This window comes from Salvelinus fontinalis, chromosome 11 (genome assembly GCF_029448725.1).
Source record: "Salvelinus fontinalis isolate EN_2023a chromosome 11, ASM2944872v1, whole genome shotgun sequence".
Lineage (NCBI taxonomy): Eukaryota > Metazoa > Chordata > Actinopteri > Salmoniformes > Salmonidae > Salvelinus > Salvelinus fontinalis.
Window position 1 is genome coordinate 16,028,840 of NC_074675.1, and position 27,545 is coordinate 16,056,384.

At 43.3% G+C, this 27,545-nt stretch overlaps 2 protein-coding genes across 2 annotated transcripts; one reads left to right on the top strand and one right to left on the bottom strand.

Annotated features, from left to right (window-relative positions):
- Positions 1–982: 982 nt before the first annotated feature.
- On the bottom strand, positions 983–5,390 carry LOC129865154 (E3 ubiquitin-protein ligase Hakai-like). Its single transcript, XM_055937665.1, has 6 exons — positions 5,294–5,390; positions 4,482–4,649; positions 4,235–4,341; positions 4,062–4,145; positions 3,877–3,950; positions 983–2,719 (listed from the first exon to the last, which is right to left on the bottom strand). The coding sequence occupies exons 1-6, from the start codon at positions 5,304–5,306 to the stop codon at positions 1,705–1,707; spliced, it is 1,461 nt and encodes a 486-aa protein (XP_055793640.1). The 5' UTR covers positions 5,307–5,390; the 3' UTR covers positions 983–1,704.
- Positions 5,391–12,105: 6,715 nt separating this feature from the next.
- Positions 12,106–27,337, top strand: LOC129865157 (serine/threonine-protein phosphatase 6 regulatory subunit 2-like). The gene is made up of 23 exons (XM_055937674.1): positions 12,106–12,455; positions 16,412–16,579; positions 17,208–17,462; positions 20,418–20,604; positions 20,693–20,830; positions 20,968–21,033; positions 21,154–21,380; positions 21,616–21,742; positions 21,998–22,150; positions 22,318–22,557; positions 23,136–23,200; positions 23,337–23,452; positions 23,558–23,643; positions 23,774–23,854; positions 23,939–24,036; positions 24,157–24,214; positions 24,312–24,439; positions 24,561–24,733; positions 24,849–24,993; positions 25,189–25,262; positions 25,416–25,572; positions 25,929–26,048; positions 26,314–27,337. The coding sequence occupies exons 3-23, from the start codon at positions 17,236–17,238 to the stop codon at positions 26,363–26,365; spliced, it is 2,718 nt and encodes a 905-aa protein (XP_055793649.1). The 5' UTR covers positions 12,106–12,455; positions 16,412–16,579; positions 17,208–17,235; the 3' UTR covers positions 26,366–27,337.
- Positions 27,338–27,545: the final 208 nt, after the last annotated feature.

Below are 27,545 nucleotides of genomic sequence, written 5' to 3' on the forward strand. Positions count from 1 at the left end.
GGCCAGTAACTGAAAGGTTGTAGGATTTCTCTGTCAATGTCTGATCCCTTGGCTATGGCCCCACTCTCAGTGGGAGTGTAATATGCAAAAAATCTATTTCACACCTGTGCAGGTTGCCCACTTGTACATACAGTGAAACAGGACTTTATAAGCACCCCCTAATTATTAACTTTTGATTGAACAAAAGAGTCTGTCTGTGAATGAAGTCATCTGCAGGTATCCAACATTAATTGGAAGTTCTATCCTCTGGCTGGGGACAAGCTTGATAACAGGGTCTACTCTCCTGCGAACCGGGAGTCATAGAACTTCGGGAGGGAAGATCTGACAGAGAACACATTATTTTAACAATAATAAGGTTCCCAAATTATCTTTTGTCCAAGGTCAAAGTGATGCAAACAAGTATGCTGTAATGGTTGATTTGAAACCCAAAACCTGTTACTTTTTGTCATATAGCTCTCTTATCCAGATTGACTTACAGTAGTGAGTGCATACATTTTAATACTAGTCCCCCATGGGAATCAAACCCCCAACCCTGGTGTTGCAAGCACCATGCTCTACCAACAGAGCCACCCTCTTAGAGGCTGATTCCAGATGTTTTATGTTTATTAATAATGTGAAGACCAATCAGTGTCAAGTATTGGTGTCAAAATGAGCCAGCACCCCTGTGGAATGCTTGACACCTTGTAGAGTTCATGCCATGAGAAATTGAGGCTGTTCTGGAGGGCAAAGGGGGGGTGCACTCAATATTAGGAAGGTGTTCCTAATGTTTTTTTTACACTCAGTGTATACTTGTGTAGCAAAGCCATTTTTGTTATGAACATACAATAAAGTTGCTTATTTTCAAATAGCCTCATCAAAGTAAATAGTCCACAGCAAAACACTACTAGTAGCTTGATATAATTTTAGTAGCAAAATAATCCCCTGAAGCATTTGCTAGGGAGGGTGACATCAAATTGCACATCGCAACACAGTTGAAAAGTCATAAATGTGAAATACTTTTTAATAAAGTAATCTTGGTGTTTTGTCCTTGACATACAGTGCCACCCCTCTCAAAATGTATTTATTTTCTCCCAGCAGCTATATTCATTTATCGCACATAACTAGGGCCATGTTTAGGCCAATCATTGGATTTAAAAATTTTATTTTAAGCCTTTTCCAGAAATGAGAATTAGAAGAAAAAAATGACACATTGTCTGAAGGATGGTGGTGGACCATCTGACATAAAAATGGGGAAGTTTGATGAAAAAGCTTTAAATAAAGTTTCAAATCCAGGTCATGTGATAAACCAAAACACAGGGCTCCCTACACAAACAATGTCAAATGTTAGATTATACCCCGCCCCCTATTGATATGGATGAAACAGTATCCATAACTAATAATATTGATAACATTTTTTGATTTAACTTGGTTAGAAAATATTTATTGAAACGTCATCAAACCAAAAATGTTCAAGATACAATGTCCATTAGAGACCAATACAGGAGCGATTCAAATGTATCACTGCTCATTTGACAGCCCAAAAGGTTCATATCAATAAAAGTGAACAGCTACATACATACATTCACCATAGACGAGTCTTTTAAGTGTTTCCATAGAAATGACAGTCATACAGAACCCAGAGACTCATGTTCACATTATTCAAACCAGTGAAGAGGAATAGGGACAAGTCAAACAATGCCCCTGACTTTGTGGGGTGTTGAGAGTTTACTGATAATAAGGGCGGTAGCGGGACTGATCGGGGTGATGGGGTCCAGGCATCTGGCCCTGAGGTGGAGGACCCTGCATCCTTGGAGGAGGAGGCCCTCTAGGGGCAGGCCACATCCCAGGGCTCAGACCCCCTTGCTGGTTAAAAGGGGGACTAAGTGTGCCCTGGTCCTCAGGGAACTGCTGCATTGGGTTAGGGTTGTAGTGGTGGGGAGGGGGGGCGTTGACTGGAGGACCACCGTGTTGAGGTGGGGGGCCTGGAGGAGGGTGGTTCATGTAGGGGGGCATCTGACCCATGATGTGTCCTGGCGGGGGGGTAATGGGAGGGGGTGCGTTGGACATAGGCGGGGGAGGGCCGGCCTGGTTGTACACCATGTGGGGTGTCCCAGAGCCCTGGGGTGGGTGCTGCATGGGGTGGTTGATGGGTGGAGGGGGAGGAGGCGGAGGGCCATAGTGCTGTTGCGGTGGCGCCATCATGTGGTGGGGGTGAGACACTACAGGCTGACCAGGGTAGTCAGGGTGGTGGTGTGGGGGTGGAGCAGGGCCCGGGCCAGGAGGGAGAGGGTCACGGGAGGAAGAGGTGGAGGAAGAACCGGAGTCATCCTGGATTGGCACGGTGATGAGGTTGCTGCGTGCGCGTGTAGTTACCGTGGCGATGCGGAAGGTCTCCTGGGAAAGAGGAGGTGCATCATGGGAAGCCGGTGGTGGCTGACCGTAGGGATCATGACCCCCGTGTTGGAGGGAGGGCGGGAGATGCCCTTGGGTCTTGGGCAGGTGAGGCGGGGGTACACGGAAACGGTCAGGCACCTCTGTGGATGGGGGAAGGTGCAGGGCGTCCTGGCGGCTTGCCAAGGCTTTGGCTGCCCTCATGTGGCGGTGGTTGATGTGGGCCTGCAGGTCACGCTGGGAAAGGTAGGTGCGCTTGCAGCCTTGCACGATGCTGCACATGTAGAGGGAGCCCCGCAGACACTGTTCGATGCGCTGGACCGGGTCTGTGCAGCTGAAGAGCTGCATACTAAACAACACAAAGGTTTAGTTAGTAAGTGCAGTCAGCAATCACACATAGATAGTATATTTTTATTTTATTTATTTAACCAGGCAAGTCAGTTATGAACAAATTATATTTTACAATGACGGCCTACCCCGGCCAAAACCTAACCCGGACGACACTGGGCCAATTGTGCGCTACCCTATGGGACTCCCAATCACGGCCGGTTGTGATACAGCCTGGAATCGAACTAGTGTCTGTAGTGACGCCTCTAGCACTGAGATGCAGTGCCTTAGACTGCTGCGCCACTCAGGAGCCATGCATATGGACAGTTGAATACACTAGTGCAGCGACTCTCAACTGGTGGGACATTTTGAATGGGGAAACATTTCCTGACAATTGTGTCGAAAATAGGTTCATTACGCAAGGATTTGATCAACACAGTGTACACTAGTGGCACCTAATGGTCAAAAGAATTTAGAACAGACAAATTGGTATACATGACATCACACATGCCTTCACGCTTGGTCTTCTACCAAAACCAATCAGGTGGTTGTTCGACAAAATGAAGTGCCGGACGTCATTGATCGCGTGCTTCTGATAAAGTGTTACAAGCCTAGGCACACTGTTTAGAAGCAAACTGCTTATCGATTTCGATGCATGCCCCGGGGCTCCGGTATCAAAATTAACGTCACTAGACACGGCTGTCTTGAGTAAAGAAAATGTATAAATACTCCAGTCAGAACTTAAACAATTACAACAAGTTAGAACATGTGTAGAAATAATAATGAACCTACATTAAAAAAAAAAAAAAAATCTAATTCTATTTTTGTTCAATCACCGTATTTTTTATATCGCTATTAGCAGAGCTATTTTGTGGCTCTGGTTGATTTTGTGGTCTCAAACCAGTGAGTTTATTAACATTCTTTGTCAATAATACATTTTTCCCATATTCTTGATAATGAAAAATGTGGGAATGTCTTTCCCTTGTCATGTAATTTCTACCTTTACTATCAATACAGCATTCAAGATATTTTTCCAGATTGCATTTGGGATATTTTTGTTTCACAATGCGAATATTGGGTTGCGAATGAGACAATCTGGTTCAATTTGGGTCCAGAGGCAAAACCACTTGAGAACCACTGCACTAGTGGGTAGGTTAAAAATAAAAGTCAAGAGCTTACCCTGGGCACATCTTGTCTCCCTTCTTCTCATGGAGCAAAGCACACTCATAACAGAACACATGCTTGCATGGAATCTGGTGAGTAAATACAGATAATAACATAAGCTGCTGCACTCATAGCCTCTTACTATAAAAACATTAAGAGACACATAACACACTATGTAAAACGTGATCGAAGAGACATACCATGCGTCCATAGATCCTTATGGGCAGACCACACTTGTCACAAAAGTGTGCTGGAATGTCATCCTTTTCACCTATCAAATTCAACTGTGGGGGAAAGACCAAGAGGTCTATGACACAGTAATGATGTAGGTGGAATGCATTTTTCCCACCAACGATAGATATTGAAACACTACCTTAAAGTCCCAAAACATTTGCTGGGGGAACCTCCGTTGACTTGCAAACACATCCCCAGCCTTGGTACCACAGTCGAACCTCTCCTCTTGCTTGAAGCTAAAACTCTCTAGAAACACAGATATGTTGCCTTACAGTAGTCCCATATGAAAGCTTGCTTCTATGACCTAGCAACAGGTTTTCCTATCCCAAACCTAGCCCATGGGAATTAAAACTGAGAAAATGAGAAAGCACTTGTGGCTGGCTAACCTTCATCCCCAGCCTGGGGTTTGGAGGGCTGCCTGCCCATGGGTCTTTGTGTCCGGGGAGCAGGTTTGCTCCTGATGGTTGGTTTGGAGATGAGTTTGATGGGGATGCGTCTGCGGACATCAGGGCCCCCAAGACTCCCCGAGCCGTCCGTGCCTTGCAGGTCATTGTCTGTGGGGGAACGATAGATCATTCAAAACGTCTGTGACCTGAGTCAGTCATTAGCTACCAAGCAAACATTTACATGATACTTGCTACTAGCAATGACACTATAAGTTGACAATCCTTAGGTGATCAAAACCATGATAAAGAGTTTAGTAAAGCGCTAGTGTTTCATTTTAGCCAACGCTAACACTGCCTGGAGTTGCAGAAATTGATGGAGAATGCAGACCTTAGCTAACACTTAGTCTAAGCTACAAACATCGCATTATTTATTCTGAATATTTTGTGAAGGTTAGAGTACTGTCCTGACAATTTAAGTTATTAGCTTTGCACTGGCAGATCACCTCCAACCGTCACTTTATTCTAAAAAGTATAGCTAGCTAGCTATTACTGTAGCAACACAGATCTGCGGAAAACTAATGTTAGCAATATAACGTTATTAGCAATTTAGCTAGCTGTGGGCTGGCAACGAGAGGTTGCTACAAGGCCTCAATTTGTGTACTTTAAACACTCCACTGATAATACTTGTAAAGTATAATTGAACATGAATAAGTTTACAAATTAAATCTATTTCGCTGTGTATCAAGTTAAATCTACTGATACACAAATAAAACAAAAATACAGCTGAAACTGGAGAGTAATTTGTCGCTTACCACTTTGGTCCATAATTCACCGCAATGCTGTATGGGAAGGTATAATAAAAGGGGAGGAGTTGAGTTCAACCACTGAGGGGTCGTCACCAGTTACCACAGCCACAAAGTCATAAAACCCGCCCATTTCTACAATTGACCTTCTCTGATTTTAAACCTAACCACACTGCTAACCTTATGCCTAACCCAGAATGCACATTTCTGTTTTCATTCATATTTAAGATATAGTCTATTTTGACTTTGTGGCTGTAATAACTAGATGAAACCACCACTGATGGGTAAAGAACGAGAGTTCAACCAAAGACAGTACAATATGAAGATAGGCAGAAACTGCTTCTCTAATAGAAATCCCCGAGCACGATGGTCGGCGATGTCATTGTGACGTTGGCCAGCTAAAGGCTGCGTTTCAAACTCATTAAAGACACACCCTCGCCTTATGCCCTTGGGGGAATCCCCGCGGACATATTTGTTGTCGGTTCAAATGATAAACCCTCAGCTCTCGTTTTTTATGGAGTTTGCGAGTGTACAATTATGTTCACTTCGGGCCTGAAACGCCACATAATTCAAATCGCGATGATTTTACATCCTCATTGACAATATGGAGTCAACATACAAGTGTAAATAAGTTTGAAATTGTGCTACTAATGCACAAACACATCTCGTAAAAATAATGATGTTTTTATTTGGTTAGCTTTTGAAAATTGTAGATTTTTTTTTTTTTCCTTCAGAAATAACTAGGCAGGCTAACATTAGTTAGCTAATTAATTTGCTAGCTATCATACAGTAGGTGTATATTAATAATTATATAGTTAATATTAGTAGACATGCAATCATAATTGACTAGCCATATAAAGCACCCAAAAGCGACCGGTGGTTGAAAACACAACCATTGAGTGACGGATTTCTGGGCAAGGGCGGTCCATTTAAAATGAATTCCTTCCTCCCCCCTTTTCAAATTTTTATTAAATTAAAATTAATTAATTCCTCCCTCGCACTGCAAATGTAAACTCGTCAGACATCCTAATACGTCATCGGCTTTTAGGTGTTTGGAATGCAGCCAAACTTATGTGCAGAAACAAACTGCTAACTCAAAGGCACTCCTTCAATATTAAGTCGTTTTTGACGAAAATGAAAACGTGTCAGTTTTTGACTTTGTCGAGGTTGTAGTTATAACATCTTTAGCTACTAAAGACATTGGCTCAAATTAAGATTTGAAGAAAATTGACAACTAAGGAAGATTTTTTCACTTCTATTGACTTCTCAAACCACAAACCCCGGCCTGGTCTGTTTAGCAAGCGTTCACGAAAGTCACCTGATGTTGCATCTCTGGGTTTAAAAACTCTTTGGTTCAATGCAGCGTCTCCTTTCTTCGTGTGACTTTTCCGGGAAGACTAGACGCTTCGTTGTGTATTGCTGCTTTTCACAGTTCGGAAAGTGCATTGCACATTTGTTCACAAATGGTCACATTTGATGTCGAGAGTCTATATACCAGCATTCCCCATGTTGGCATCACTAGCACACTATTTGGGAGACAGAGATACTAACGAATATCCACCAACAAACTTTATTCTAGAGCCGGCTGAATATGTTTTGACGTATAACTATTTCAGGTTTGATGATGAAAACTCCCTCCAAACGAATGGAACATCGATGAGCTCCACATTCGCTCCGAGCTATGCTAACCTTTATGTGGGTATTTTTGAAGAACGTTTTGTTAATAAAAAAAACGAAAATCAATTTTTGAATAAGGTCCTGAAGTGGTATCGATATATTGACTACATTTTTTGCATATTGGAAGGAACGGAAAAAGAGCTGTCAGGTTTTATGGCACTACTCAATGACAATGACCCCAATCTCAAATTCACGATTGAATGTGACACTCAACGTGTTCATTACTTCGAAATGTGGATTGAGAAATCAAATGGAACCCTGTTTACAACTCTGTATAGAAAAGAAACGGACGGTAATATTCTATTACAGGGGGACAGCTTCCATCCCGAGCCATTAAAAAGAGGACTTCCAAGAAGCCAGTTTTTCAGACTGCGCCGCATATGCCACTCCAACGAGGATTATCTAGAAAAAGCAGCGGAGATGCGCATTAGGTTTCTAAGAGGCTATTCGCCACAATGTGTGGATGAAGCTCTTAATTTGGCATTGGGAAAAACAGGAGATGAACTGCTACAAAAAAAGACCCGCTAAAGAACAATCCGTAATGTTCACAACCACATATACTTTGAACTCGCGAAAAGTGGGAGATGTGGTCAAGAAACACTGGCATATTTTATTTACATTATTAAATGTCCATGTGGGGTCTTCTCTGTCGGTAAAACCTCTCTAGAATTAGTGAACATTAAAGTTCAATCAGGAGAAACGAAAGGGATTATCCCTTTTTAATGACCTAAAGCATGACATTTCTACCTTTAGATTTTGTGGCATAGAGAAAGTTAAGATATCAGACAGGGGGGAGGTGATAATAATACTCTGAGTAAAAGAGAATGTTTTGGGATTTTAACCCTCCAGACATTATTTCCTAAAGGACTTAATGATGAAATGCTTATGTATGCTATGTTGTGAATTTGAACATGAATTATGTCCCTATTTAAGATTACTCTGATGTTTTTCGTACGATGTACCCAATGATTAATGAAAACTTGCTCTGTCCTCATTGTGGTTTTACAGACGTGTTTAATACGTCTTATTTAGACACTATTCGAATATTTATGAAATGCATATTGTTACATTTGGTAGCGCTTATTTATTTTTCTTTCGCCTACAACCCCTTTCGATGCGTGGAACGGATGTGGGTGGGGCTAAGTCTACATAAAGGTGCTACATTTTTTTATTTTTTTATTCACAAAATCTCTGACGAGGCGGTGAGGCCGATACGTAAGCTTATTTAAGATCAGTGATACTATCAAGAGCAGTGTGCGGTTTCCTTTTTTCTTCATCTTGTTCAACTATTGCCATGCACCTGCAAAAAAGATTGCTCAGATGTGCGAGTGCCCTTTGAATTTTAAAAATTTGTTCACAAAAAAAAGGATATGGGGAAAAAGGAAAATGCACCATCATCTAACCAGATACTGTATATATCCTTTTTTGGTCTCCAGAGTGGCTCAGCGTCTAAGGCACTGCATCTCAGTGCAAGAGGCTGTCACTAGAGTCCCTGGTTTGACATCCGGCCATGATTGGTAGTCCCATAGGGCGGCGCACAATTGGCCCAGCGTCGTCTGGGTTTGGCCGGGGTAGGCCTTCATTGTAAGTAAGAATTTGTTCTTAACTGACTTGCCTAGTTAAATAAACATTTTAAAAATACCACTATCCCCAACACACCCCACCATCCCTTCCCACTACTTTGGCTGTAACCCCTTCTCTCAAAACCCCCTTTAGTTCTTCTGCACTAAAATCTTTGACACCCAAAAACATCTCTGCTGCTGCTACTACGAGTTCAATCTTCTGGGATTTTCTTTTCATCTGTGCAGTACAATTAATGACCATAGCAATAAACACCAAGAAGCCACCTTAGTAAAGCACAAACTGTTCGGGTCACTTTGTATTGGCCTACTACTAACAGGGATCCTCTCAGGCTTCCTCACCCTTTGCTCTCCATCCTCTACTTTCATCACTGCCTCAGCAACTGACACTTTGTGCAGTGCTCTCACCCTGGAAACATCAACCTGTCTCACTTGCATAGGACATTTCTGATCCCACGCAACATGGCCACCCCCCAATTGAAGCATTCCACCTTTTCCACCAAACCTACACACTCTCCCATGCCCTCCTGCACACCTCGGAATCCAACTCCTTCTTCACACAGCCTGATACCACAAACGGGTCGGCCAAAAGGCATGGATCTACTTTCTCCAAGAATTGTACTCCCACTGGGCTAGTCATCTCGGCCATTTTCCTGATCATTAGGGTGAGGCTCGGAAGCCTTCACATCACCTGTCGGTGTAGGTTCTTCCTTTTCACTTCTGTCAGGTTCAATTTCTGAGAGTTCACCATCTGTTGACTGCTCAGGGGTTTCAGGCGCGTAATTATCTCTTCTGTACTTGACTCAAAGGAGAAAGTCCTGTGCTTGTATTTCGCAGATGTTGGTTTGGGTTTGAACCTCATGCTCTTCTTTCAGCCTCGCTTCATCTCGCCATGCGCCATGAATTCCATCTTCCGCATTTCATCCCAGCATCTAACAAGTATAATAAAATATTCAAACATAACAAATATAACAAAGTCAATATCTTTATCATACATAATAACTGAGTTGCAAATGTAACACATTGTGTTTGTGCAGAAAAATGTATGTTTGAACATTGTATTAGATCTGTAGGCATACATAACAAATAAAAGTTATTCCATGCACAGTGCAGATGATGCATGGTCATTTCTGTATTCAACTGGTAATTAGTGGTAAATCACTTGATTGTCTTTTGATGGAATTATCGAAGACCTCTAGTCTAATCTAGTGGAAAAAGGCCTTATCAAAGGAGCAGGCCAAGACCATTAGGTCCACTATCCTAGACAGTAATGTCTCAGACAGGAAATGTCATATATATTTGTGATTATTTACATTAATATGCAGCTTGTTGTCAACAATCCAATTAAGCCCCAACCTGGTCCCAATGTATTGAAAACTGTAGTAGACAGACATACAATTCCTCATGCATGCAGCCAGGACCTGGTGAATATATATATATATTTTTATAAACTGTTCATCCCAATCATAATGTAATAATGGAAATTATATTGTTTGATAAATCAACAGTCTCGACAGGGAACAGATGCAAAGATGTATAGTTTATTCCTCGTCTCTCTCTGAAGTCCTTGCGCCAAAAAAGGTAGACAGACCAAGATTCAAAGGTCAGATAATGAAGGAAGAGGTGGTGTTTGCTCAGTTGTGTCTAGAAATTGTACATTGAACGCATCATTACATCTGGTTGGCATGCCTGGTTTGTCATTGAGGTTGGACGAATTTGGAAGGGATGGGGAAGGGTCTGTTAGAAGTTAGTAGGGCTCTTTTATATGTTTTTAATAGTACAGTTAGGTAGGTGGATTTATGTTAATCAGTTTGTTTCCCTTTATACATGTAGAGCTAATGTAAACTGTGATTGACCACACATTCCAGCACAGTAGGTGGCAGCATGCACCTTAAAGTCTGTCGTTTAAAAGCGGGTGGTTTGATTAAATAAGATAATGATAATGGACCTTTTTACACAGTTTCTTGACTGTGTCCAGCTTGCTAATAATCACAGAAATTCAAGTTAGACTGTCAGGGAGTATGTACTTTAACATGACTCACTGAACAAAAATATAAACGCAACATGTAAATTGTTAGTCCCAAAATGTGTTTACATTCCTGTTAGTGAGCATTTTTCCTTTGCCAAGATAATCCATCCACCTGTGTAACGGTTGTCGTCGGTGGAAGGAGAGGACCAAAGCGCAGCGTGGTTAGTGTTCATCTTATTTAATAATAAACCAAAACTGAAGACTTCAAATACAAAACAACAAAGTGAAAACCGAAACAGTTCTATCTGGTGCAGACACACAAAGACTGAAAACAACCACCCACAAAACCCAACAGAAAACAGCATACCTAAATATGGTTCCCAATCAGGGACAACAATTGACAGCTGCCTCTGATTGAGAACCATATCAGGCCAAACACAGAAAACCATTACAGAAATAGAAAACATAGATTACCCACCCAACTCACGCCCTGACCACACTAAAACAAAGAAAATACAAAAAAACTATGGTCAGAACGTGACAGTACCTCCAAGGTGCGGACTCCGGCCGAAAAACCTGAACCTATAGGGGAGGGTCTGGGTGGGCTTCTCTCCGCGGTGGCGGCTCTGGCGCAGGACGTGGACCCCACTCCACCATAGTCTTTGTCCGCTTTAGTGGCCTCCTAGGAACGGCGACCCTAGCCGCCGACCTTGGCCTGGGAACCCAACTAAAGGGCCCCACTGGACTGAGGGGCGCCTCCGGACTGAGGGGCGCCTCCGGACTGAGGGGCGGCTCCGGACTGAGGGGCGGCTCCGGACCGAGGGGCGGCTCCGGACCGAGGGGCGGCTCCGGACCGACGGGCGGCTCCGGTTATGGTATGGGCAGGCATAAGCATGATAATGCACGGGGCAGCAGGTAGCATAGTGGTTAGAGTGTTGGAATAGTAACCGAAAGGTTGCAAGAACGAATCCCTGAGCTGACAAGGTAAAAATTGTGGGACAACATTCCACAAGCCACAATCAACAGTCTGATCAACTTTATGCGAAGGAAATGTGTTGCGCTGCATGAGGCAAATGGTGGTCACACCAGATACTAACTGGTTTTCTGATCCACGCCCCTACCTTAAAAAAAAAAAGTTATCTGTGACCAACAGGTGCATATCTGTATTCCCAGATGTGAAATCCATAGATTAGGGCCTAATGAATTTATTTAAATTGACTGATTTCCTTATATGAATTGTAACTCAGTAAAATATTTGAAATAGTTGCATTTATATTTTTGATCAGTATACTTTAAAATGACTAAAACCAACTCGAAACTGTGTAGAAAATGATAATGGACCTTTTTTATACAGTTTATTGAATGTGTCCAACTCCCTAATAATTACGGAAATTAAAGGTAGACAGGGTATTCCAAAAACGATGGATAGAGGACTATATTTTGCAAATGTAGATGGTGAGGCACAGTAACATTACCAATTTTCAGTGCGGCCCTCCGGACCTAGTTGGAGACCGAATGTGGCCGCGGGGCAAAATTTGTTTGACACCCCGGCCATAGAAGAAGTCAATGCGCACCCCCCTGCGCGCCTCCGCGAGAATATTCGCCATTTTGATTCGGAAATATGACCGAGTTTTTCCTGCTTTGCATGCTTGAGCTGGGAAGAGGCTAGCTTATGAATTAATGTACTGTAGAATATATACATATATATTACGCGTAATAATATTGAATATACAAGGTACAAATGTGAGGGCTGTCCGTTGCCACGCCACAAGAGACAAATATCCGTGTTACCAGGTTGACAGATACTTTGCTCATACTGCTCGTCAGACTGACCCATCAAAACAAATCACGTTTGGCTAGTTCGCTAACTAATGTTAGCTATTAGCTAACGAAGGTAGGTAGCGTAGCCATACAGACGAGTGGATTGCAAACTTTGAACAAAACGGTAAGTTTCTCAGGACCAACGTTGGCTAGCTAAAGCTGGTGAGTTATAATTGTGCTTGGCGACTTTAACTACCTGTTTAAGCTATCAGTACATAGTTAGCTAAAGAGGGTTAGCTAGCTTTTGCCATTTTAGCCAGCTAAAGTTATGCTGATGTTAGTTAACGTTAGATGCTACTTATCGGACTCCGAAAGAAACTAACGCCGACAACTAGCCCTGTAACTAACTAGCGACAAAGTTGATAATTTGCTCAACTCCTTGTGCTAACGCTAACTAAATTGTATGGTAACGTTAAGTTAGCTATGTTAGCTAACTACCTGGATAAGTAGCGGCTCAGGATTCTCTACGCCTTTAACTGTGTCGAATCCCTCTGGTTTAGCCAATCTATTTTGCTAACTGAATTAGGTAGCTATCTCGCTTGCTAATGTGTCCTAGCTAGCTAACGTTAATACTAACTGACGTTAACTGCTGTTAAGACATTCGACGATAGCAAGACCAAAAAGAGAAGTGAAGTTCGTTCAAGATAATGTTTCGGTTGCAAGAAAGGTTAACTACCTAACATGTTACTTCCTACATTCGTGAAGAAATATTTGTTGCGGAAAATTCCACACCGTTGTAAAATTATAGTTGTCTAGAAACAAATCGACGGTCTTGGAATTTCTATCCATTGAACAAACAAACTCAACCCCGTTTCCAACTGCAGGGCAAGGGTTTGGCACTGGCAGCGTTACCTTATAAATAATCAGATGTCAAATCTCCAAGTAGTGAATAGAAGTAGCCAGCAAGTACTACTGTAGTGACTTGAAGTAAACAAATGTGAGCTTCCAACACTCAGCAGTTGATGTGCATTTCTTGCCAAGGCCACCACCATATAATTTTACAGTTCTACAGAGCACTTGTTCCTGCATTGTCAGACAAGGAGGGATAGTAGACCCTAAATGGTTCCTCATCTTGCAAATTTATTTTCAGAGAAATTATCAACATGTAAAAGTAGAATTTTGGGGGGTTGATGTGAATAAAACAATAATATAAAAAATAATATATACATGTTTAGCTGAGACAATACTACAAATAATAATATACACTTTGACAACTGTAGCAATGTATACAATGTCCATTGGAGAGTGGGCGGCAGGGTAAGTATACTGTCCATGTAACGGATGTGAAATGGCTAGCTAGTTAGCGGGTACGCGTTAATAGCATTTCAATCGGTTACGTCACTTGCTCTGAGACCTGAAGTAGGGTTTCCCCTTGCTCTGCAAGGGCCGCGGCCTTTGTGGCGCGATGGGTAACGATGCTTCGTGGGCGACCGTTGTTGATGTGTGCAGAAGGTCCCTGGTTCGCGCCCGTGTCGGGGCAAGGGGACGGTTTAAAAGTAAACTGTTACATTGGTGCCGTGACCCGGGTCACTGGTTGCTGCGGAAAAGGAGGAGGTTGAAATGGGGGTGAGTGTAACGGATGTGAAATGGCTAGCTAGTTAGCGGGTACGCGCTAATAGCATTTCAATCGGTTACGTCACTTGCTCTGAGACCTGAAGTAGGGTTTCCCCTTGCTCTGCAAGGGCCGCGGCCTTTGTGGCGCGATGGGTAACGATGCTTCGTGGGCGACCGTTGATGTGTGCAGAAGGTCCCTGGTTCGCGCCCGTGTCGTTGATAGGCTTACAGACAACAAAATGGTCATGTTCGTAAAAGCAATTATCCAAAACCAACCACATCTTGAATCCTAGGTATAAGGTGGCAACAAGAAAGAGCATCTTAAATACTTTTGTTAGCAACTCATGGAGAAGCACACCTGCAGGTGCTTAGCAGTGCAGGCAACTGAGGCCGATAAGCACCTAATTAGGAAATGGGAGAGCCTGGCTATGTCCCAATTATCTTCAATAGCCTCCTTTCCCTATCAACTCTCCTTCATAACCACTGATCGTAGTAGACTTAATTGGTTTCCACCATCTTGCTTTTGCCTATCTAATTAGTGGTCATGCATGTGAAGAGCCAAGGAAAGGAAGCCATCTAAGATTTGTGACATAGCCTGCCCTCTGATTGCTCTGTCTATGCCACATTCACGTGCTATCAGAAATTCCTAGTTCCGACTGGGGAAGTTTCACTTAAACGACCCTCCAAATCTGAATTACAAGTGGGAAACTGGAGAAAATTGTTGTGACGTTATTGACATCTATAACCTTATGAATATGGATGATGTAGCTAGATTGACCATATTCTCGATGTTAAGCAAGCTAGCAAACTATTATTATTAGCAACGTTAGCTAGCTTATCAAGATAACAAATCTTGTTGGTTGACGAATTGTTCCATGCATGAAACAGCCGTATATCCGACATCACAACTAAGAAATAGGAGGTTCCGACGAGCATGTGAACGAACGCAGCGTTACTACTCTGCCCCATAAGCCACTTGCTTTGCTTAATGACAGGCTACTGTTAGGTCATAGCATCCAGTTGATTGCTCTTCAACCATTGTTCCTCTTTTCATCATTTATTATATTAGCCTAGTGGACTGTTTTGTTGAAGATGCCCCTGGGGAGTTCTATTTTAGATGAGAAGTCAAGTTTTTTAGCTTTTCCTGTGTAGCGTTCACGGGGGAGCACTCTAGGGGTTATTGTTGCAGTAGTGTGCTCTGTGTAAATGTATGCCAGATGGACGCTCCCACACGTGCAGGATTGTCCAAATAAGAGGAAAAAGTAGGAAACACTTTGATTTCCTTTTTCAGACCCATTCTTGTGTTGTGTGGGCGGCCAGCCAGTGTTGTATTGCACAGGCCAGCACTTTTGTCTTTTGTTGACTAAGCAAGTTAGTTTGACTTTGTCCCTTCTAACATGCCTGAATAATGGTCTTGATAGGCTAGTTAGTGTGTTTATTATAGCAACCATAGACAACAGATTATTCTAAACTATTCTCATTTCCTGTCTGTAGTTGTGGTTGCCTAGGCTATAGCTTATAGCTAGGTTGTTTAGTGTGAGATGCTGACGTCAAGAACAGTGAAGTAGCTAGAGCTAACCACAACCTTTTCACATTAGTGATGTATGCGTGAGGGTCCAGGAAAGGGTAGTGTGCACTAGATGCATTTACTATAGCATATATTTTAAAACATACAGGAATTGATATTAATTGTAGTAGCTCGGCAGCAAACCCTGGTAGTCAGCCCAGTGTTCATACATTAGACTTCAGACAAAGTACTCATGAATTTGACTGTAATTGGTAGCCTATGCAAGCCTATAATCCATTTCAAAATGCTTGTCTCATTTCATAAAGCATTTGCATAGGCCTAACAAGACCCGAAGCATGTATCTGGAATTTTGTTTAAGATTTTCCAGCCTGCATCTTAGTTGATGGCATGCCCATTTTTCTGTGTGAGCCTGTCCATTGTTGGCCTAAATACCATTCACTACTGTCTTCAAGTAATTAAGTTAGCTGGAGTTCTTTTATTGTTTGTGTTCTTGACGACACAACACTAAGGGTTGCACATTTCACCGTTGTTAGGCTGATATATAATGTTAGTCTAGGCCTTGTTCTCTTTTTTTATAAGCTACAAGGCAAGGCAAGTCAGGGCAGGCTGTTTGCACATCAGTTCATTGTCTCGTTCATAAAACTGAGAGCAAAGAATTCTATAGAAGCAGGTTGACTTAGGGTTCAGCTACCCTAGGCTAAGATTTCAAAAGTCAAACCCCGCTACAGCTTTCTCACTAGCAGTCTACTAACTAGAAGGCTAGGTCATGACCCTATAACTAATGGCAGCCAGACAAACGTCTTTCTTGAAAAGCTCTGTTCAGAATCCTCCTTGTGATGTCGAATAAATCTGATGCAACACATGCATCTTGTGTTTAAAGATGACTATGTAAATAATACTGCTGCTGACTAATAATAGATGACTTTGCGATCTGATGCAAGGTCCTATGTGAATTTAATTATAAATTATTGTAACCCCCATCCCCTTGTCTCTCTCAGGTTATGGTGAGCCTTTCAGTGTGTTGTGTACTAAGGATGCCCGTGTTCTAAGAGGAGACCCATGCTGATAAATGCCAGGCCTCGCCACGCTCTCTGCTGTCTGCACAAACACAAATGCCTGCCTGTCTGAGGGAGGTCTGATTAAAGATACCCACATTTAATCTGCTGGTAAGCACAATTACTGGATGTTACATCTCAAGTGATATCTGTAATGAGTTTGTTGTTCATGTGTGGACCGAGTCAGTGACTGTGTTTGATGTTTTTAGATGTTCCTGCTTCATTGTTTTCATCTGTGTTTCTTTGTATTTCCCCTGTTACTCTCCCCACCATGCATGAACCTCAGCTCTTTTAATCTCCTCCTTTTTCTTCCTCATTCATTTATTAGATTTCTTTTAATCTCAAAGCGCTTCAAAATCAAAAAACATACAAGCAATATCATGAGTAGCCTAGCTATAGTTGGCTAGGTCAACCAATACGTCATCATCATGAGTAGCCTAACTATAGTTGGCTAGTTCAAACAATAGAGGCAAAGTCTTTAAGTGCATGCATCCTTTAAAGATGGAGAGGGACAGTTCATGGATTGCTCAGAGGAATGTAGTCAGGGAGATGGTGATGATCTTGTAGAGGGCTACATAACCACCAGAAATGTGCAGCAAAACTCAATGTTATAAAAACGGGTGATTAAAAAAAAAACGTTAAAAAAAACAATATTTAAAGGAGCTCTCTGCTTAGTATGCTACAAGGGCGCCGTGCCAACATTGCGTCCCTCTCTCTCTGACTCTCTCCTTCCTTCTAGGGCTGTGCCCCCTGTCCAAGCGGCCACCATGTTCTGGAAGTTTGACCTGCACACCACGTCCCACATCGACCAGCTGCTGGACCGGGAGGACGTGACTTTGCGGGAGCTCATGGAGGAGGATGATGTCCTGCAGGAGTGCAAGGCCCAGAACCGCCGGCTGCTGCTCTTCCTCTCCCAGGACCACTGCATGACAGAGCTGGTCAACCTCATCACCACAGAGCCCCCTGCTGACCTAGAGGAGAAGAGCCGCTTTAAGTGAGAGAAAAGGGTCACCCCAGGGGGAAGAGGGATGTGTATTGAGCGGCCACATTCAGCCCATGTATACTATGTCATTATTGTAAGAGAATCTGTGCTTAACAAAGAATAGTTTTAAATAAATATTCAAATACACCCTATGCTTAAGCCATCACGGACTGACCTTTCCTCTAAAGACCAGTTGTACAAAATGAAAGGGGCTTGTCCGTAACATGTTCTGACATGGCCTGGGTTCTATTCTCAGTGGATAAGTACCAACTGCCAAGTTTCAACCTAAGACCAGCCTGCATACACTCTATTACGTTCTTTGTTTTCCTGTGATTCTCAATGTCAAACAAACTGAGAGGTCCTTGTCTAGAGCAAAAGAGCTTGTGGCTGTGGGGTCTAGTCTTCGCCTTGTAACCGAGAGGTTGAGTTAAAATCCAGTTATGTCTGCGGAGTTGTCATCTGCAGAGTTGGTTGAAGGGCAGCTGTGATGATTGGAGGAGGTTAAAGGGTCCGGAGCACCATGGCCACTTGATATTTAAATACAGATTTTGCCTATAAAAACTAAAGCCTTGTTCACATTGGCAGTTTGAAGTGACTCATCATACTTTTTTTGCATATCTGTTTCGAATCTGTACTTTTTCTTGCAGTGTCAACAGCCAGAAAGCACAAGGAAGCAGATATTTCAAGCCACATTACAAACCACATTCGTAGGTGGTTTGAAATTGGATACAAATCCGATTCATGGCCATGCAACTTGTATGAACAGTCAATTCTGACTTATTTACCCTCAAAAAGTTTACTGTTATTTGGCATATCTTGTCGCTTGCTAGCTACTCAGTTTTGCTAGCTGTTTTGACAAGAACAGGTGGTAGCTATCTAGCTTGTTAATTGTTTAGAAATGAGTGAATGTGCTAGAAAGCTAGCTAGTTGAGTGCTGTGGCTTGCTACAAAGGACTCGTTTTGAAAGTTGTATCATGTTATCCTTTGAGGCTTTGAAATTGTTATTTTAAGACTTCTAACATTCAAAGCAGCTGGGACACATCCATGGACAACATTGTGCTCATCTTAGCTTGATGCATAACTTTGAGTGCTAGGAAGCACGAACACCACCACCAATCAACCTATACCACTGTGCGCACACCTGTCGTTATGACAACACCACTGCGCACACACCCATTGTTACTAACTAGTGAGCTAATGACTGTCTGAACACACACCAGATTTGGTCACTTGTAACTTGCTGTTTGTTTGGACAGTCAGTATTCCAAAACTGATTTGAGCATTAAGGCCTGCAGTGTCCACTTTTTGGGGTTTTGCCCCATAATCACCAATGTTCAGTGTTATGGAGGGGGGTTTATTCCATCTGCTCATCACTCCCTTCCAACATCACTGCCCTCCATTTTTTTGTGGCAGCCACTCCCCAAGAACATGAATAAAACCACCAGAGTTAGAGTTGAACCCATAACCATCAGAGGAAAGGTTCTTACCCCAGAGCCATAACTCCTTCACACTGAAAAGGCATATGTTTGACATTGAGAAAGCACAACCAGTTAGATTTGAACCCATAGCCATCAGTATGGGAGTATGGGTTCTTACCCTAGAGCCACATCACCTTCACAGTTCATACGTGCTTCTGCATATGATTGACATTGAGAATTGTGAAAGCACAAACAAACACAACCAGTTAGCTTTAACCCCACTACCATCAGTTTGAGGCAAGGTTCTTACTCCAGAGCCACTGACTACTTCACTACACATGTTCTCTTTACACAGTTGAGGTTGAGTCGAACAAACAAGCACAACCAGCTAGATTCAAACCTTTTACCCAATGCTTAAGGCAATGGTCTTACCTCATCCCTCCCAAAAATACAGTTCTCTTTGAATATTTGATGTTAAGAATTGTTTAAACAATAACACAGCCTGCTAGATTTGAACCCACAAATGTAGACATGTGAAGCCAGGTTGTTACCTCTCACCCACTGTCTCCTCCAGAATGTGACATTTCTTTTAAAATGTTAAATATAAAAGTTGGGATTCAATCCCTATATAATAGGCATTGTGGCTTTTTAAAGGCAATTTCCATTGAGCAGACATATTACGTTATTGCATCTCCGTGCAAGAGGCGTCACTACAGTCCCTGGTTTGAATCCAGGCTGTATCACATCCGGCCGTGATTGGGAGTCCCATAGGGCGGTGCATAATTGCCCCAGCGTCCGGGTTTGGCTGGGGTAGGCAGTCATTGTAAATAAGAATTTGTTCTTAACTGACTTACCTAGTTAGATAAAGGTTACCGTGAATGGGATCTCTGCAAAAATGGGAACATAGCCTTTAAAAGCCACAATGCCTATAACTCGTAATTGGATTGAATCCTGAATTTAGTGGGAGCCTAGATACGTTTTTGAAGGCTTTTCTATGATTGAAGACTGATAATTGACAGTAGAAACACTGTTTTGAACTCACAATGTCAGGAACTGGGAACAGAACTACCAGTGCCATGATAGATGCCTTTAAATGAGTTAATGTTTTTAGGTTGCTCCTTCTAATGTAACAGAAGAGTACAACAGGTGGCGTTGGGTTTGAAACATGCCCAGAGATCATGGCTCCTATTACATTACTATTCTAATTCCTAATTGTATGCATGCCCTCTTGTGGACAACATCTCACCCTCTAAAGTAGCTTACAAGACATAAAGAACACCAAATAGGCCCTGTTTCCCAAAAGCATCTTAAGGCTGAGTTAGGATAGGATCCTATGGTTCTAACGAAGAACTTAGCCATAAGATACTTTTGGGAAACTGGGCCCTTGTCTTGATTGGGTCTGTTAACATAGCATACACAATGTGGTCTTCAGCATACTCAGTCCAATAAACATGAATTCAGAATTGACAATGAGCGTTGTCAGAATATTTCCAAACATCATAAAAGTAATATTTCAAGAATTAATACAGACTACAACTCCCTCCCACAGGTTCCCTAACATCGCCTGTGAGCTCTTGACATCAGACGTGTCCCTCATCAACGACAAGTTGGGCGGGGACGAGTCACTCCTGGAGACTCTCTACCACTTCCTGGAGCAGGACCCGCCCCTCAACCCGCTACTAGCCAGCTTCTTCAGCAAGACCATTGGCAACCTCATCGCAAGGAAAACAGAACAGGTAACCTCAATGCCCAAGAAGTTATAAAGGTGGATAAAGAAAGTGTAAGGACCTACCTGGAGCTCACCAAACGTCTCTTTTGCTCCAGGTAATCTCCTTTCTGAGGAAAAAGGATGGCTTCATCGGCCTGGTGCTGAAACACATTGACGCTTCCGCCATGATGGACCTGCTGCTTCGCCTCATCAGCTGTGTGGAGCCTGCCCCCTTGAGACAAGAGGTCCTCAATGTAAGCTGCCACTGTCTGCCAGCCATTCCTGTTCTCATAAATGTTGTGTTCAATTAGAAATATAATTTCTTATTGACCTGGACGTCTTGTATTTCTCTCATTCGTTCCCTGTCATACTTTCTCTTTCCTCATCTCAGTGGCTGAGCGAAGAGAAGCTGATTCAGAGACTCACAGAGCTCATCCATACAGGCAAAGACGAGGAAGTGAGTTATAGACCTTAGTCTGATATTGCAGTATTCTCCTGGACAAGGCATGGCAGTTGATATTAACTATCTGGTCAGAAGTATGAATCCGGATTTGCATGAATCTTTATTTCTTTTCAGAGACAATCAAATGCGTCTCAGACGCTTTGTGACATCATCCGCCTTAGTCGAGACCAGGCCAATCAGATGCAGGAGAACGTCGAGACCGACCCCTTATTGGCTGTTCTAGAGTCGCGGGAGAGCGTAGCGGGGCTCCTGAAGACCATGTTTGAGGGGGAGAGGAGTGAGGCCTCCATTGTCAACGGAACTCAAGTGCTACTTACCTTACTGGAGACCAGGAGGTCCGGGTGAGTGGAACTATTCTATCTCATATGTACTCTCCCTCCCTCATATCTCTTTCCATTGCCATCTTAAAAGGATATGATAGATTTAAGCAATATGGTAATCCACCTTGCCTTCTGATAGGCTGTCTGGATTTATCAACACAAATGCTTAAGGCAGAGGCTAGAGGTTGTTCCTAGACAGGGACCATCTCTCCAGCTATTTTAGCATGTGAACACCCTCGTTCTCTCTCTCCGTCAGGTTGGAAGGGCTGATGGATCTCTATTCTCAGGGATATGAAAGGTCTTACACTGTCAACAGCAGTATTCTACATGCCATTGAGCCCCATCTAAAGGACTTCCAGCAGCTTCTCCTGAATCCCCCCAAGGTAAGACCGTATGGCTGTGGCTGATCAATTTTCAGTGGTCAGTGGGTACGAGAGACTGTCATGAAACATACAAATAATACTTTTTTTTTTATTATGTTGGAGGCCAACAGACTGCAAAAAAATTCCAAGCATAATTTTATACAAACTGTTCAGGGGGTTTACCAAACATTAACACACAATTGAATCAACTTGTTCTTCCTGTATACGATGGACTGTTTAGTAATTGAATTGAACATGGTGGGTGTTTGTGTGTAGAAAAGTGCAATACTGACGACCGTTGGCCTTCTGGAGGAGCCGCTGGGGAACGCCCGCCTTCACGTGGCCCGGCTGGTGGCCGCCCTGCTGCAGACCAGCGCCCCCAGTGTCTGTCAGGAGCTCTGCAAGCTCACCACCATGGACCAGCTACTGGTGTGTCTGCACCGCCGGGTCTCATCAACTTGTCATTATCTCTCACTCTTTCGCATTCATTCATTTGTTCACTCTGGCACTTTTATTTTATTCATCTCCTTTCTGTCGTTCACATTCTTGTTCTGTCCATCGGTCACAACGGTTTTCTCGCTCTTTGCTCTCCACAGGACCTGTTCTTCAAGTACTCATGGAATAACTTCTTGCACTTCCAAGTGGAGCTGTGTGTGGCGTCCATCCTGAACCACTCTGTCCCAGAGGAGCGGCCCATCCCGGGCCTCCAGAACCACGAGGAGAAGCCCCCAGCAGGCCCAGAGAACCAGGGGGAGGCAGGAGGTGAAGCTGGGGAGCCAGCCACGGCCAGTGACTCAGTGGAGGAGACCACCCTTCACAACACCCTGGTGGCACATGTAGGTGACTTAGACAGACACAGAGCTACCATGTGCAGTAATAGCCAGGTGTAAAACATTTTATTTGCTTATGAGCCCTTCCCTACTATGCAGAGTTTACAACAAAACAAATAGTAACATAAGAGAAATAAAATCAATGTGCAGAGGTTCAAGATATTTGAGGTAGACTGTCTGTACATAAAGGCAGGGTAAAGTGACTAGGCATCAAGATATGAACAGAGTAACAGCAGCAAATGAGTGTTAAAATGGGTGTGGGTTTTGTCAATGTAGTGCAGGGGTATTCAACTCTTACCCCACGAAGTCTGGAGCCTGCTGGTTTTCTGTTCTACCGGATTATTAATTGCACCCACCTGGTGTCCCAGGACTAAATCAGTCCCTGATTAGAGGGGAACAATGAAAAAACACAGTGGAACTGGCTTTGAGGTATAGAGTTGAGTTTGAGGGGTGTAGTGAGTGTGCGTAGAGTCAGTGCAGATAGTTTGGGTACCTTTTAATTGACTATTTAGGGGGTAGAAGTCGTCCGAGAGTGTTAAACGCAAGTTGTTTTTATATTGTCTCTGAAATTATGACTTCCTCAGCTCTTCCAGAAGTGTCGGTTGGTACAGAGGATCCTGGACGCCTGGGAGGAGAACGATCAAATACAGTAAGACATGTCAGACACTCAAATCTGGGGAACTGCTTTTGCTATTGTCCAGTATTGTTTCACTACAATGGTGGTATCTAACATGATAGTAGTGTCTGTTAGAGACCATTAACCGGTGTGTGGTTTTGTCTCTCAGGGCGGAGGGCGGCGCTAGGAGAGGTAACATGGGTCACCTGACCAGGATGGCCAACATGGTGGTACAGAACCTAGAGAAAGGACCAGTCCAGTCCCAGATCAGTGACCTCATCAAAGGTGTGTGTGTTTTCATGAGCTGCCAGATTAACACTTATATATTTAGCAAAGAATGTTACTCTGCCTGGGTGAGTGCTTAGTTAGAACTGGTCTGTGATATTGCAGAGTTGCCAGAGGACTGCAGAGGACGCTGGGAGAGCTTTGTGGATGAGACTCTGAGAGAGACCAACAGGAGAAACACAGTGGAACTGGTATCAACCATCTCTGTGTCTCTCCAACACACAAATAGACACTTTTTTCTTGCTCAATCACACAAGCATTCTCTTCTACACATTCTGTCATTTCCTCACTCTAATTATCTGTCTGTCCTGTGTGTCTCAGGTGAGCACCCATAACCTGCACTCCTCCAGTGAAGATGATGATATGGAGAGTCCCTTCCCCAACGATCTGTCACTCCAACAGGTAGGAAGCCACAGCTCCACATTTGTCTGCCCCTGAGGAAAGATAATTATTTTGAAAGGACTAATTTAATGTTTTCCCCCCCAGGCTTTCTCAGACTATCAGATCCAGCAGATGACTGCCAACTTTGTGGATCAGTTTGGGTTCAACGATGAGGAGTTCAGTGAGCATGATGAAAACATCAAGTGAGTTTAGTTATCCGTTCCAATAACCAGAAATCAGCTTTGAAACAGACTGTACAGCAGTTTGCTATGACAAAGGCCTGTGGGGGCTAACAGCTGCTATTGTTTCCTTCCTTTCCTAAGTGCCACATTTGACCGGATTGCAGAAATAAACTTCAATCTAGATGCTGATGATAATAGTGTAAGTTGTATTGTTCTGTAATGTCTACCAGCTTCATTGTGTGTGTAGTGAAAGTTAAATGTTTACATGCGTTTCCCTCTCCCTGTGTTGAATGCAGGCCAACGCTACTGCCTTTGAGGCCTGCTGTAAAGAGAGGATACGTCAGTTTGACGATGCTGAAGAGGAGGACGACATTTGGGAGGAGAAGGAGATTAACTATGCAACACAAGTCAAATCCAGAACAAGGTTGGTAAAAATTCAAGATCCAAAAACAAAGTAGGGGATGTTATGTCAATGTGCAGCTCTCCCTCGATTTCTCTTTTTCTCATCAAACCGCTCTTCTCTTTCTCTCCCGTGTGTGTGTCAGGTTTGGGGTGTCCCACACCTCAGAGAGCAGTCTGGAGAACGGGGGTCGGGAGCGGGACCGCGGGTCGGGTTCTGACGAGGACGACGACTCCATACAGAGCGCCTCAGATCCAGGCAGCCTGGAGGAGAGCAAGGACAACACTCCCAGTACTCCTGGCAATCAATCAGCTACTTGTAAACTATGCTTATTACCCATTTTTACTCAACCAATTAGACAATCATGAATTGTCTCCACTTTGCAAAAACCATTATTGTAGACTTTTTCCTCTTACCATGTTATCATGTGAAGGTCCAAGCTGGACAGCGCGTTTCGGGGAAGCTGGGGGTAACTCGTCCTCTCCGGGTCCTGCAGGCTGGGATTCCCCAGGGGGGAGTGGAGGAGACAAACAGGAGGCAGGTTGGGCCAACTTCACGGAGTTCCAACCTTTCAGCAGGTGGGAACCAAACGCTCTCCATAAAATTTTATATACATTTGATGTTAGTGTCTGGGATATTGTAACTGGTCAATTTATCATGTTTTTAGTAAGCCCTTTTAAATCACCAACATAAGACGTTTATTTCATTGTGTGACATACCTAGTGGTGTGTTGTCAGTTCTCTTTACCTGAAGCTTACCTCCTCTCCCTGCAGCCCAGAGGCTGTCCCCAGATGCAGCTCTCCCGTAGGCAGCAGTGACACAGACAAACTGGGTCTGGACAAGAGTGGTGAGTGTGGGATGGGAGGTTTCAGCCACCTGACATTTGACCTAGCTCCCGCTTGTGGAGACAGTCACTATTGCATTGAGAACAATAAAACATTTTACAAGGCTTTCATTGCCTAACGCACAAGCCAAAGCGATAAAGTGATTGTGTGTCCAGGTGCGAGCCCCTCTCCCGGTGGTGTGTGGCCAGTGGGTGAGGGTAGGAAGGCTCCCCTCGTAGCCTCAGATAGCAGCTCCGACAGCGAGGACGATGACAAGACTGCCGCCGCGGAAACCACCAGCTCAGACGCCAACAAGAAAGCTGAAGTCAAAAGGTTGGTTTAACAAGAGTTCGACACAGTCAATGCTAAATCATTTTCTGTTGAAGTCCACTCAAGCCTTAGTACCCATGTAAATAAACATCTATATTTGAAACCTAACTACCACATTGAAGTAATTATACACTGGACTTGAACTGAAATTACTGGATTCAGAGTTTGGAAATCCAGGGAGCTTCCCATGAACTATGAACGTACTTTACTGGAGAGGAAGAATCACTAGCATAAAAAAAAAAGTGTGAGTGGTGTAGCTACCAAAATACAGTTGAACAACACTTCACCTGTTTATTTTCTACACACACACTTCTGTTGAAGACTGACTAACAAGCAACCTAACCTTTCCTCTGCTACAGTGAGGAGAACCCCATCCCTCTGGAAAAACTGTCCCTCACAGACACTCTCAAGTCCCCCCCAAAGGCACAGCTTGCAGCAGACACACCGCCAGCCTCGGCCCCCACCCCTCAGACAGACAAGTAGGTGCCAGCTCGTGTGTGTACAAATAATGCATGCTTGCACGTAGAGATCCCAGGCAACAAAATATTCTCGCAACCTGGTTTCCTTTTCTAAGCCAGAGCCAAGACACATCTGGATGTTGAACAATAGCATTGCGCGCCTGTAGAAGTATTTACTGTGAACTCTAGCCTGCCAGAGAAGGAGAGGTGGTCTGCAATGTAGGATTATGTTGTCGCCCATCTTCTCTCTTTTCCCTTCTATACACCATCTTCTACCCCCCTCCAGAGAGAATCCACCCCAGTGCTCAGAGATGCCAGCAGTCAACGGGCCTGTCTGAGGGGCAGACAGTCCTAAACCCCAGACTGGTGTGACAGACTGTGCCATTTCCAGGGAGACCACCCCCTCCCAAATAACCTCACTGCAACCTACAGTGTTTTTAATGAATCACGCTGCCATGTTATTGGACCTGGACACTGCCAATCAACACCAATAATGGGGAAACGGGACATGTAAACGCAACCAATCATCCCAACCAACAGGCAGAACAGTGTAGAGGAAATTGTCTTCAAAGCCTTTTCTGATGTTGCACATAAATACGTGTGGTTTTATTGTAGCAGTGATCTCTTTTAAACAACCGAAATCTGAAAGGAGTATTACGTTTTTTTTCTGAAGGATTTGTTCTCGTACTCTTTTCAAACGGTTGGACCTGAGTAGTAAGGAGCAGATAGCACAGGTTAACTTAACGAAATGATGCCTCAACAATAAATACCTTACTGAAAATGTTTTCCTTGAGCTTAAAAGGCACTTATGCAGCCATTTTTACTGTACATTATAGGACAATGTTAAGTGTTCTACCCTCAGCTCTGATAGCCATCTTGTCTCGCTCTCAGATCAAGGTTTTTACCAAACCTGTTGTTGTTTTTGTCATGGAAAAACATCTATTCTTGTACCTCACCAGTTCTGAATGTTTTAAAGTGTCCAAGGAAAAGGGTGGGTCAAACACAGTTCTATAGTATTAGTCTTCTGATCATGTGCAATAATGACAATTAGCCATTTTATTTAAATCAACTTTTAGCGTTGTTGAAAGGAAGACTCATTCGGTATAGTTATGGGCCAACTAATTTGGATATAAACTGAACAAGGTTTTGATTTGTTATGTTACTGCATGTATAACCGGTTCTCCGTTGACCTAGCTAGTGAGCTGATTGTATTTGACTTTGTTATTGCTATCCCCCTTAAAATCAACCAAACATGATCTACCTATATTCAAATATCTACATTTTAAAGTAAATTTTACAAGCAATCTTGATCACTGTGTTAATGTTCCATTTTTCCTAAACACTTACAGGGCAGGAACTGCCTTTGCACCAGATGGGGTGAAACACGATTTGAGAGGGTCAACGTTGGGTTCTGCTAAATACTTGACCTCTAGTGCAGTGGTTCCCAACCAGGGTATACTTAACTCATGACACCATAGGTCTACTGGTAAAATTCACATGGGAGGGTACTCTGGGCAG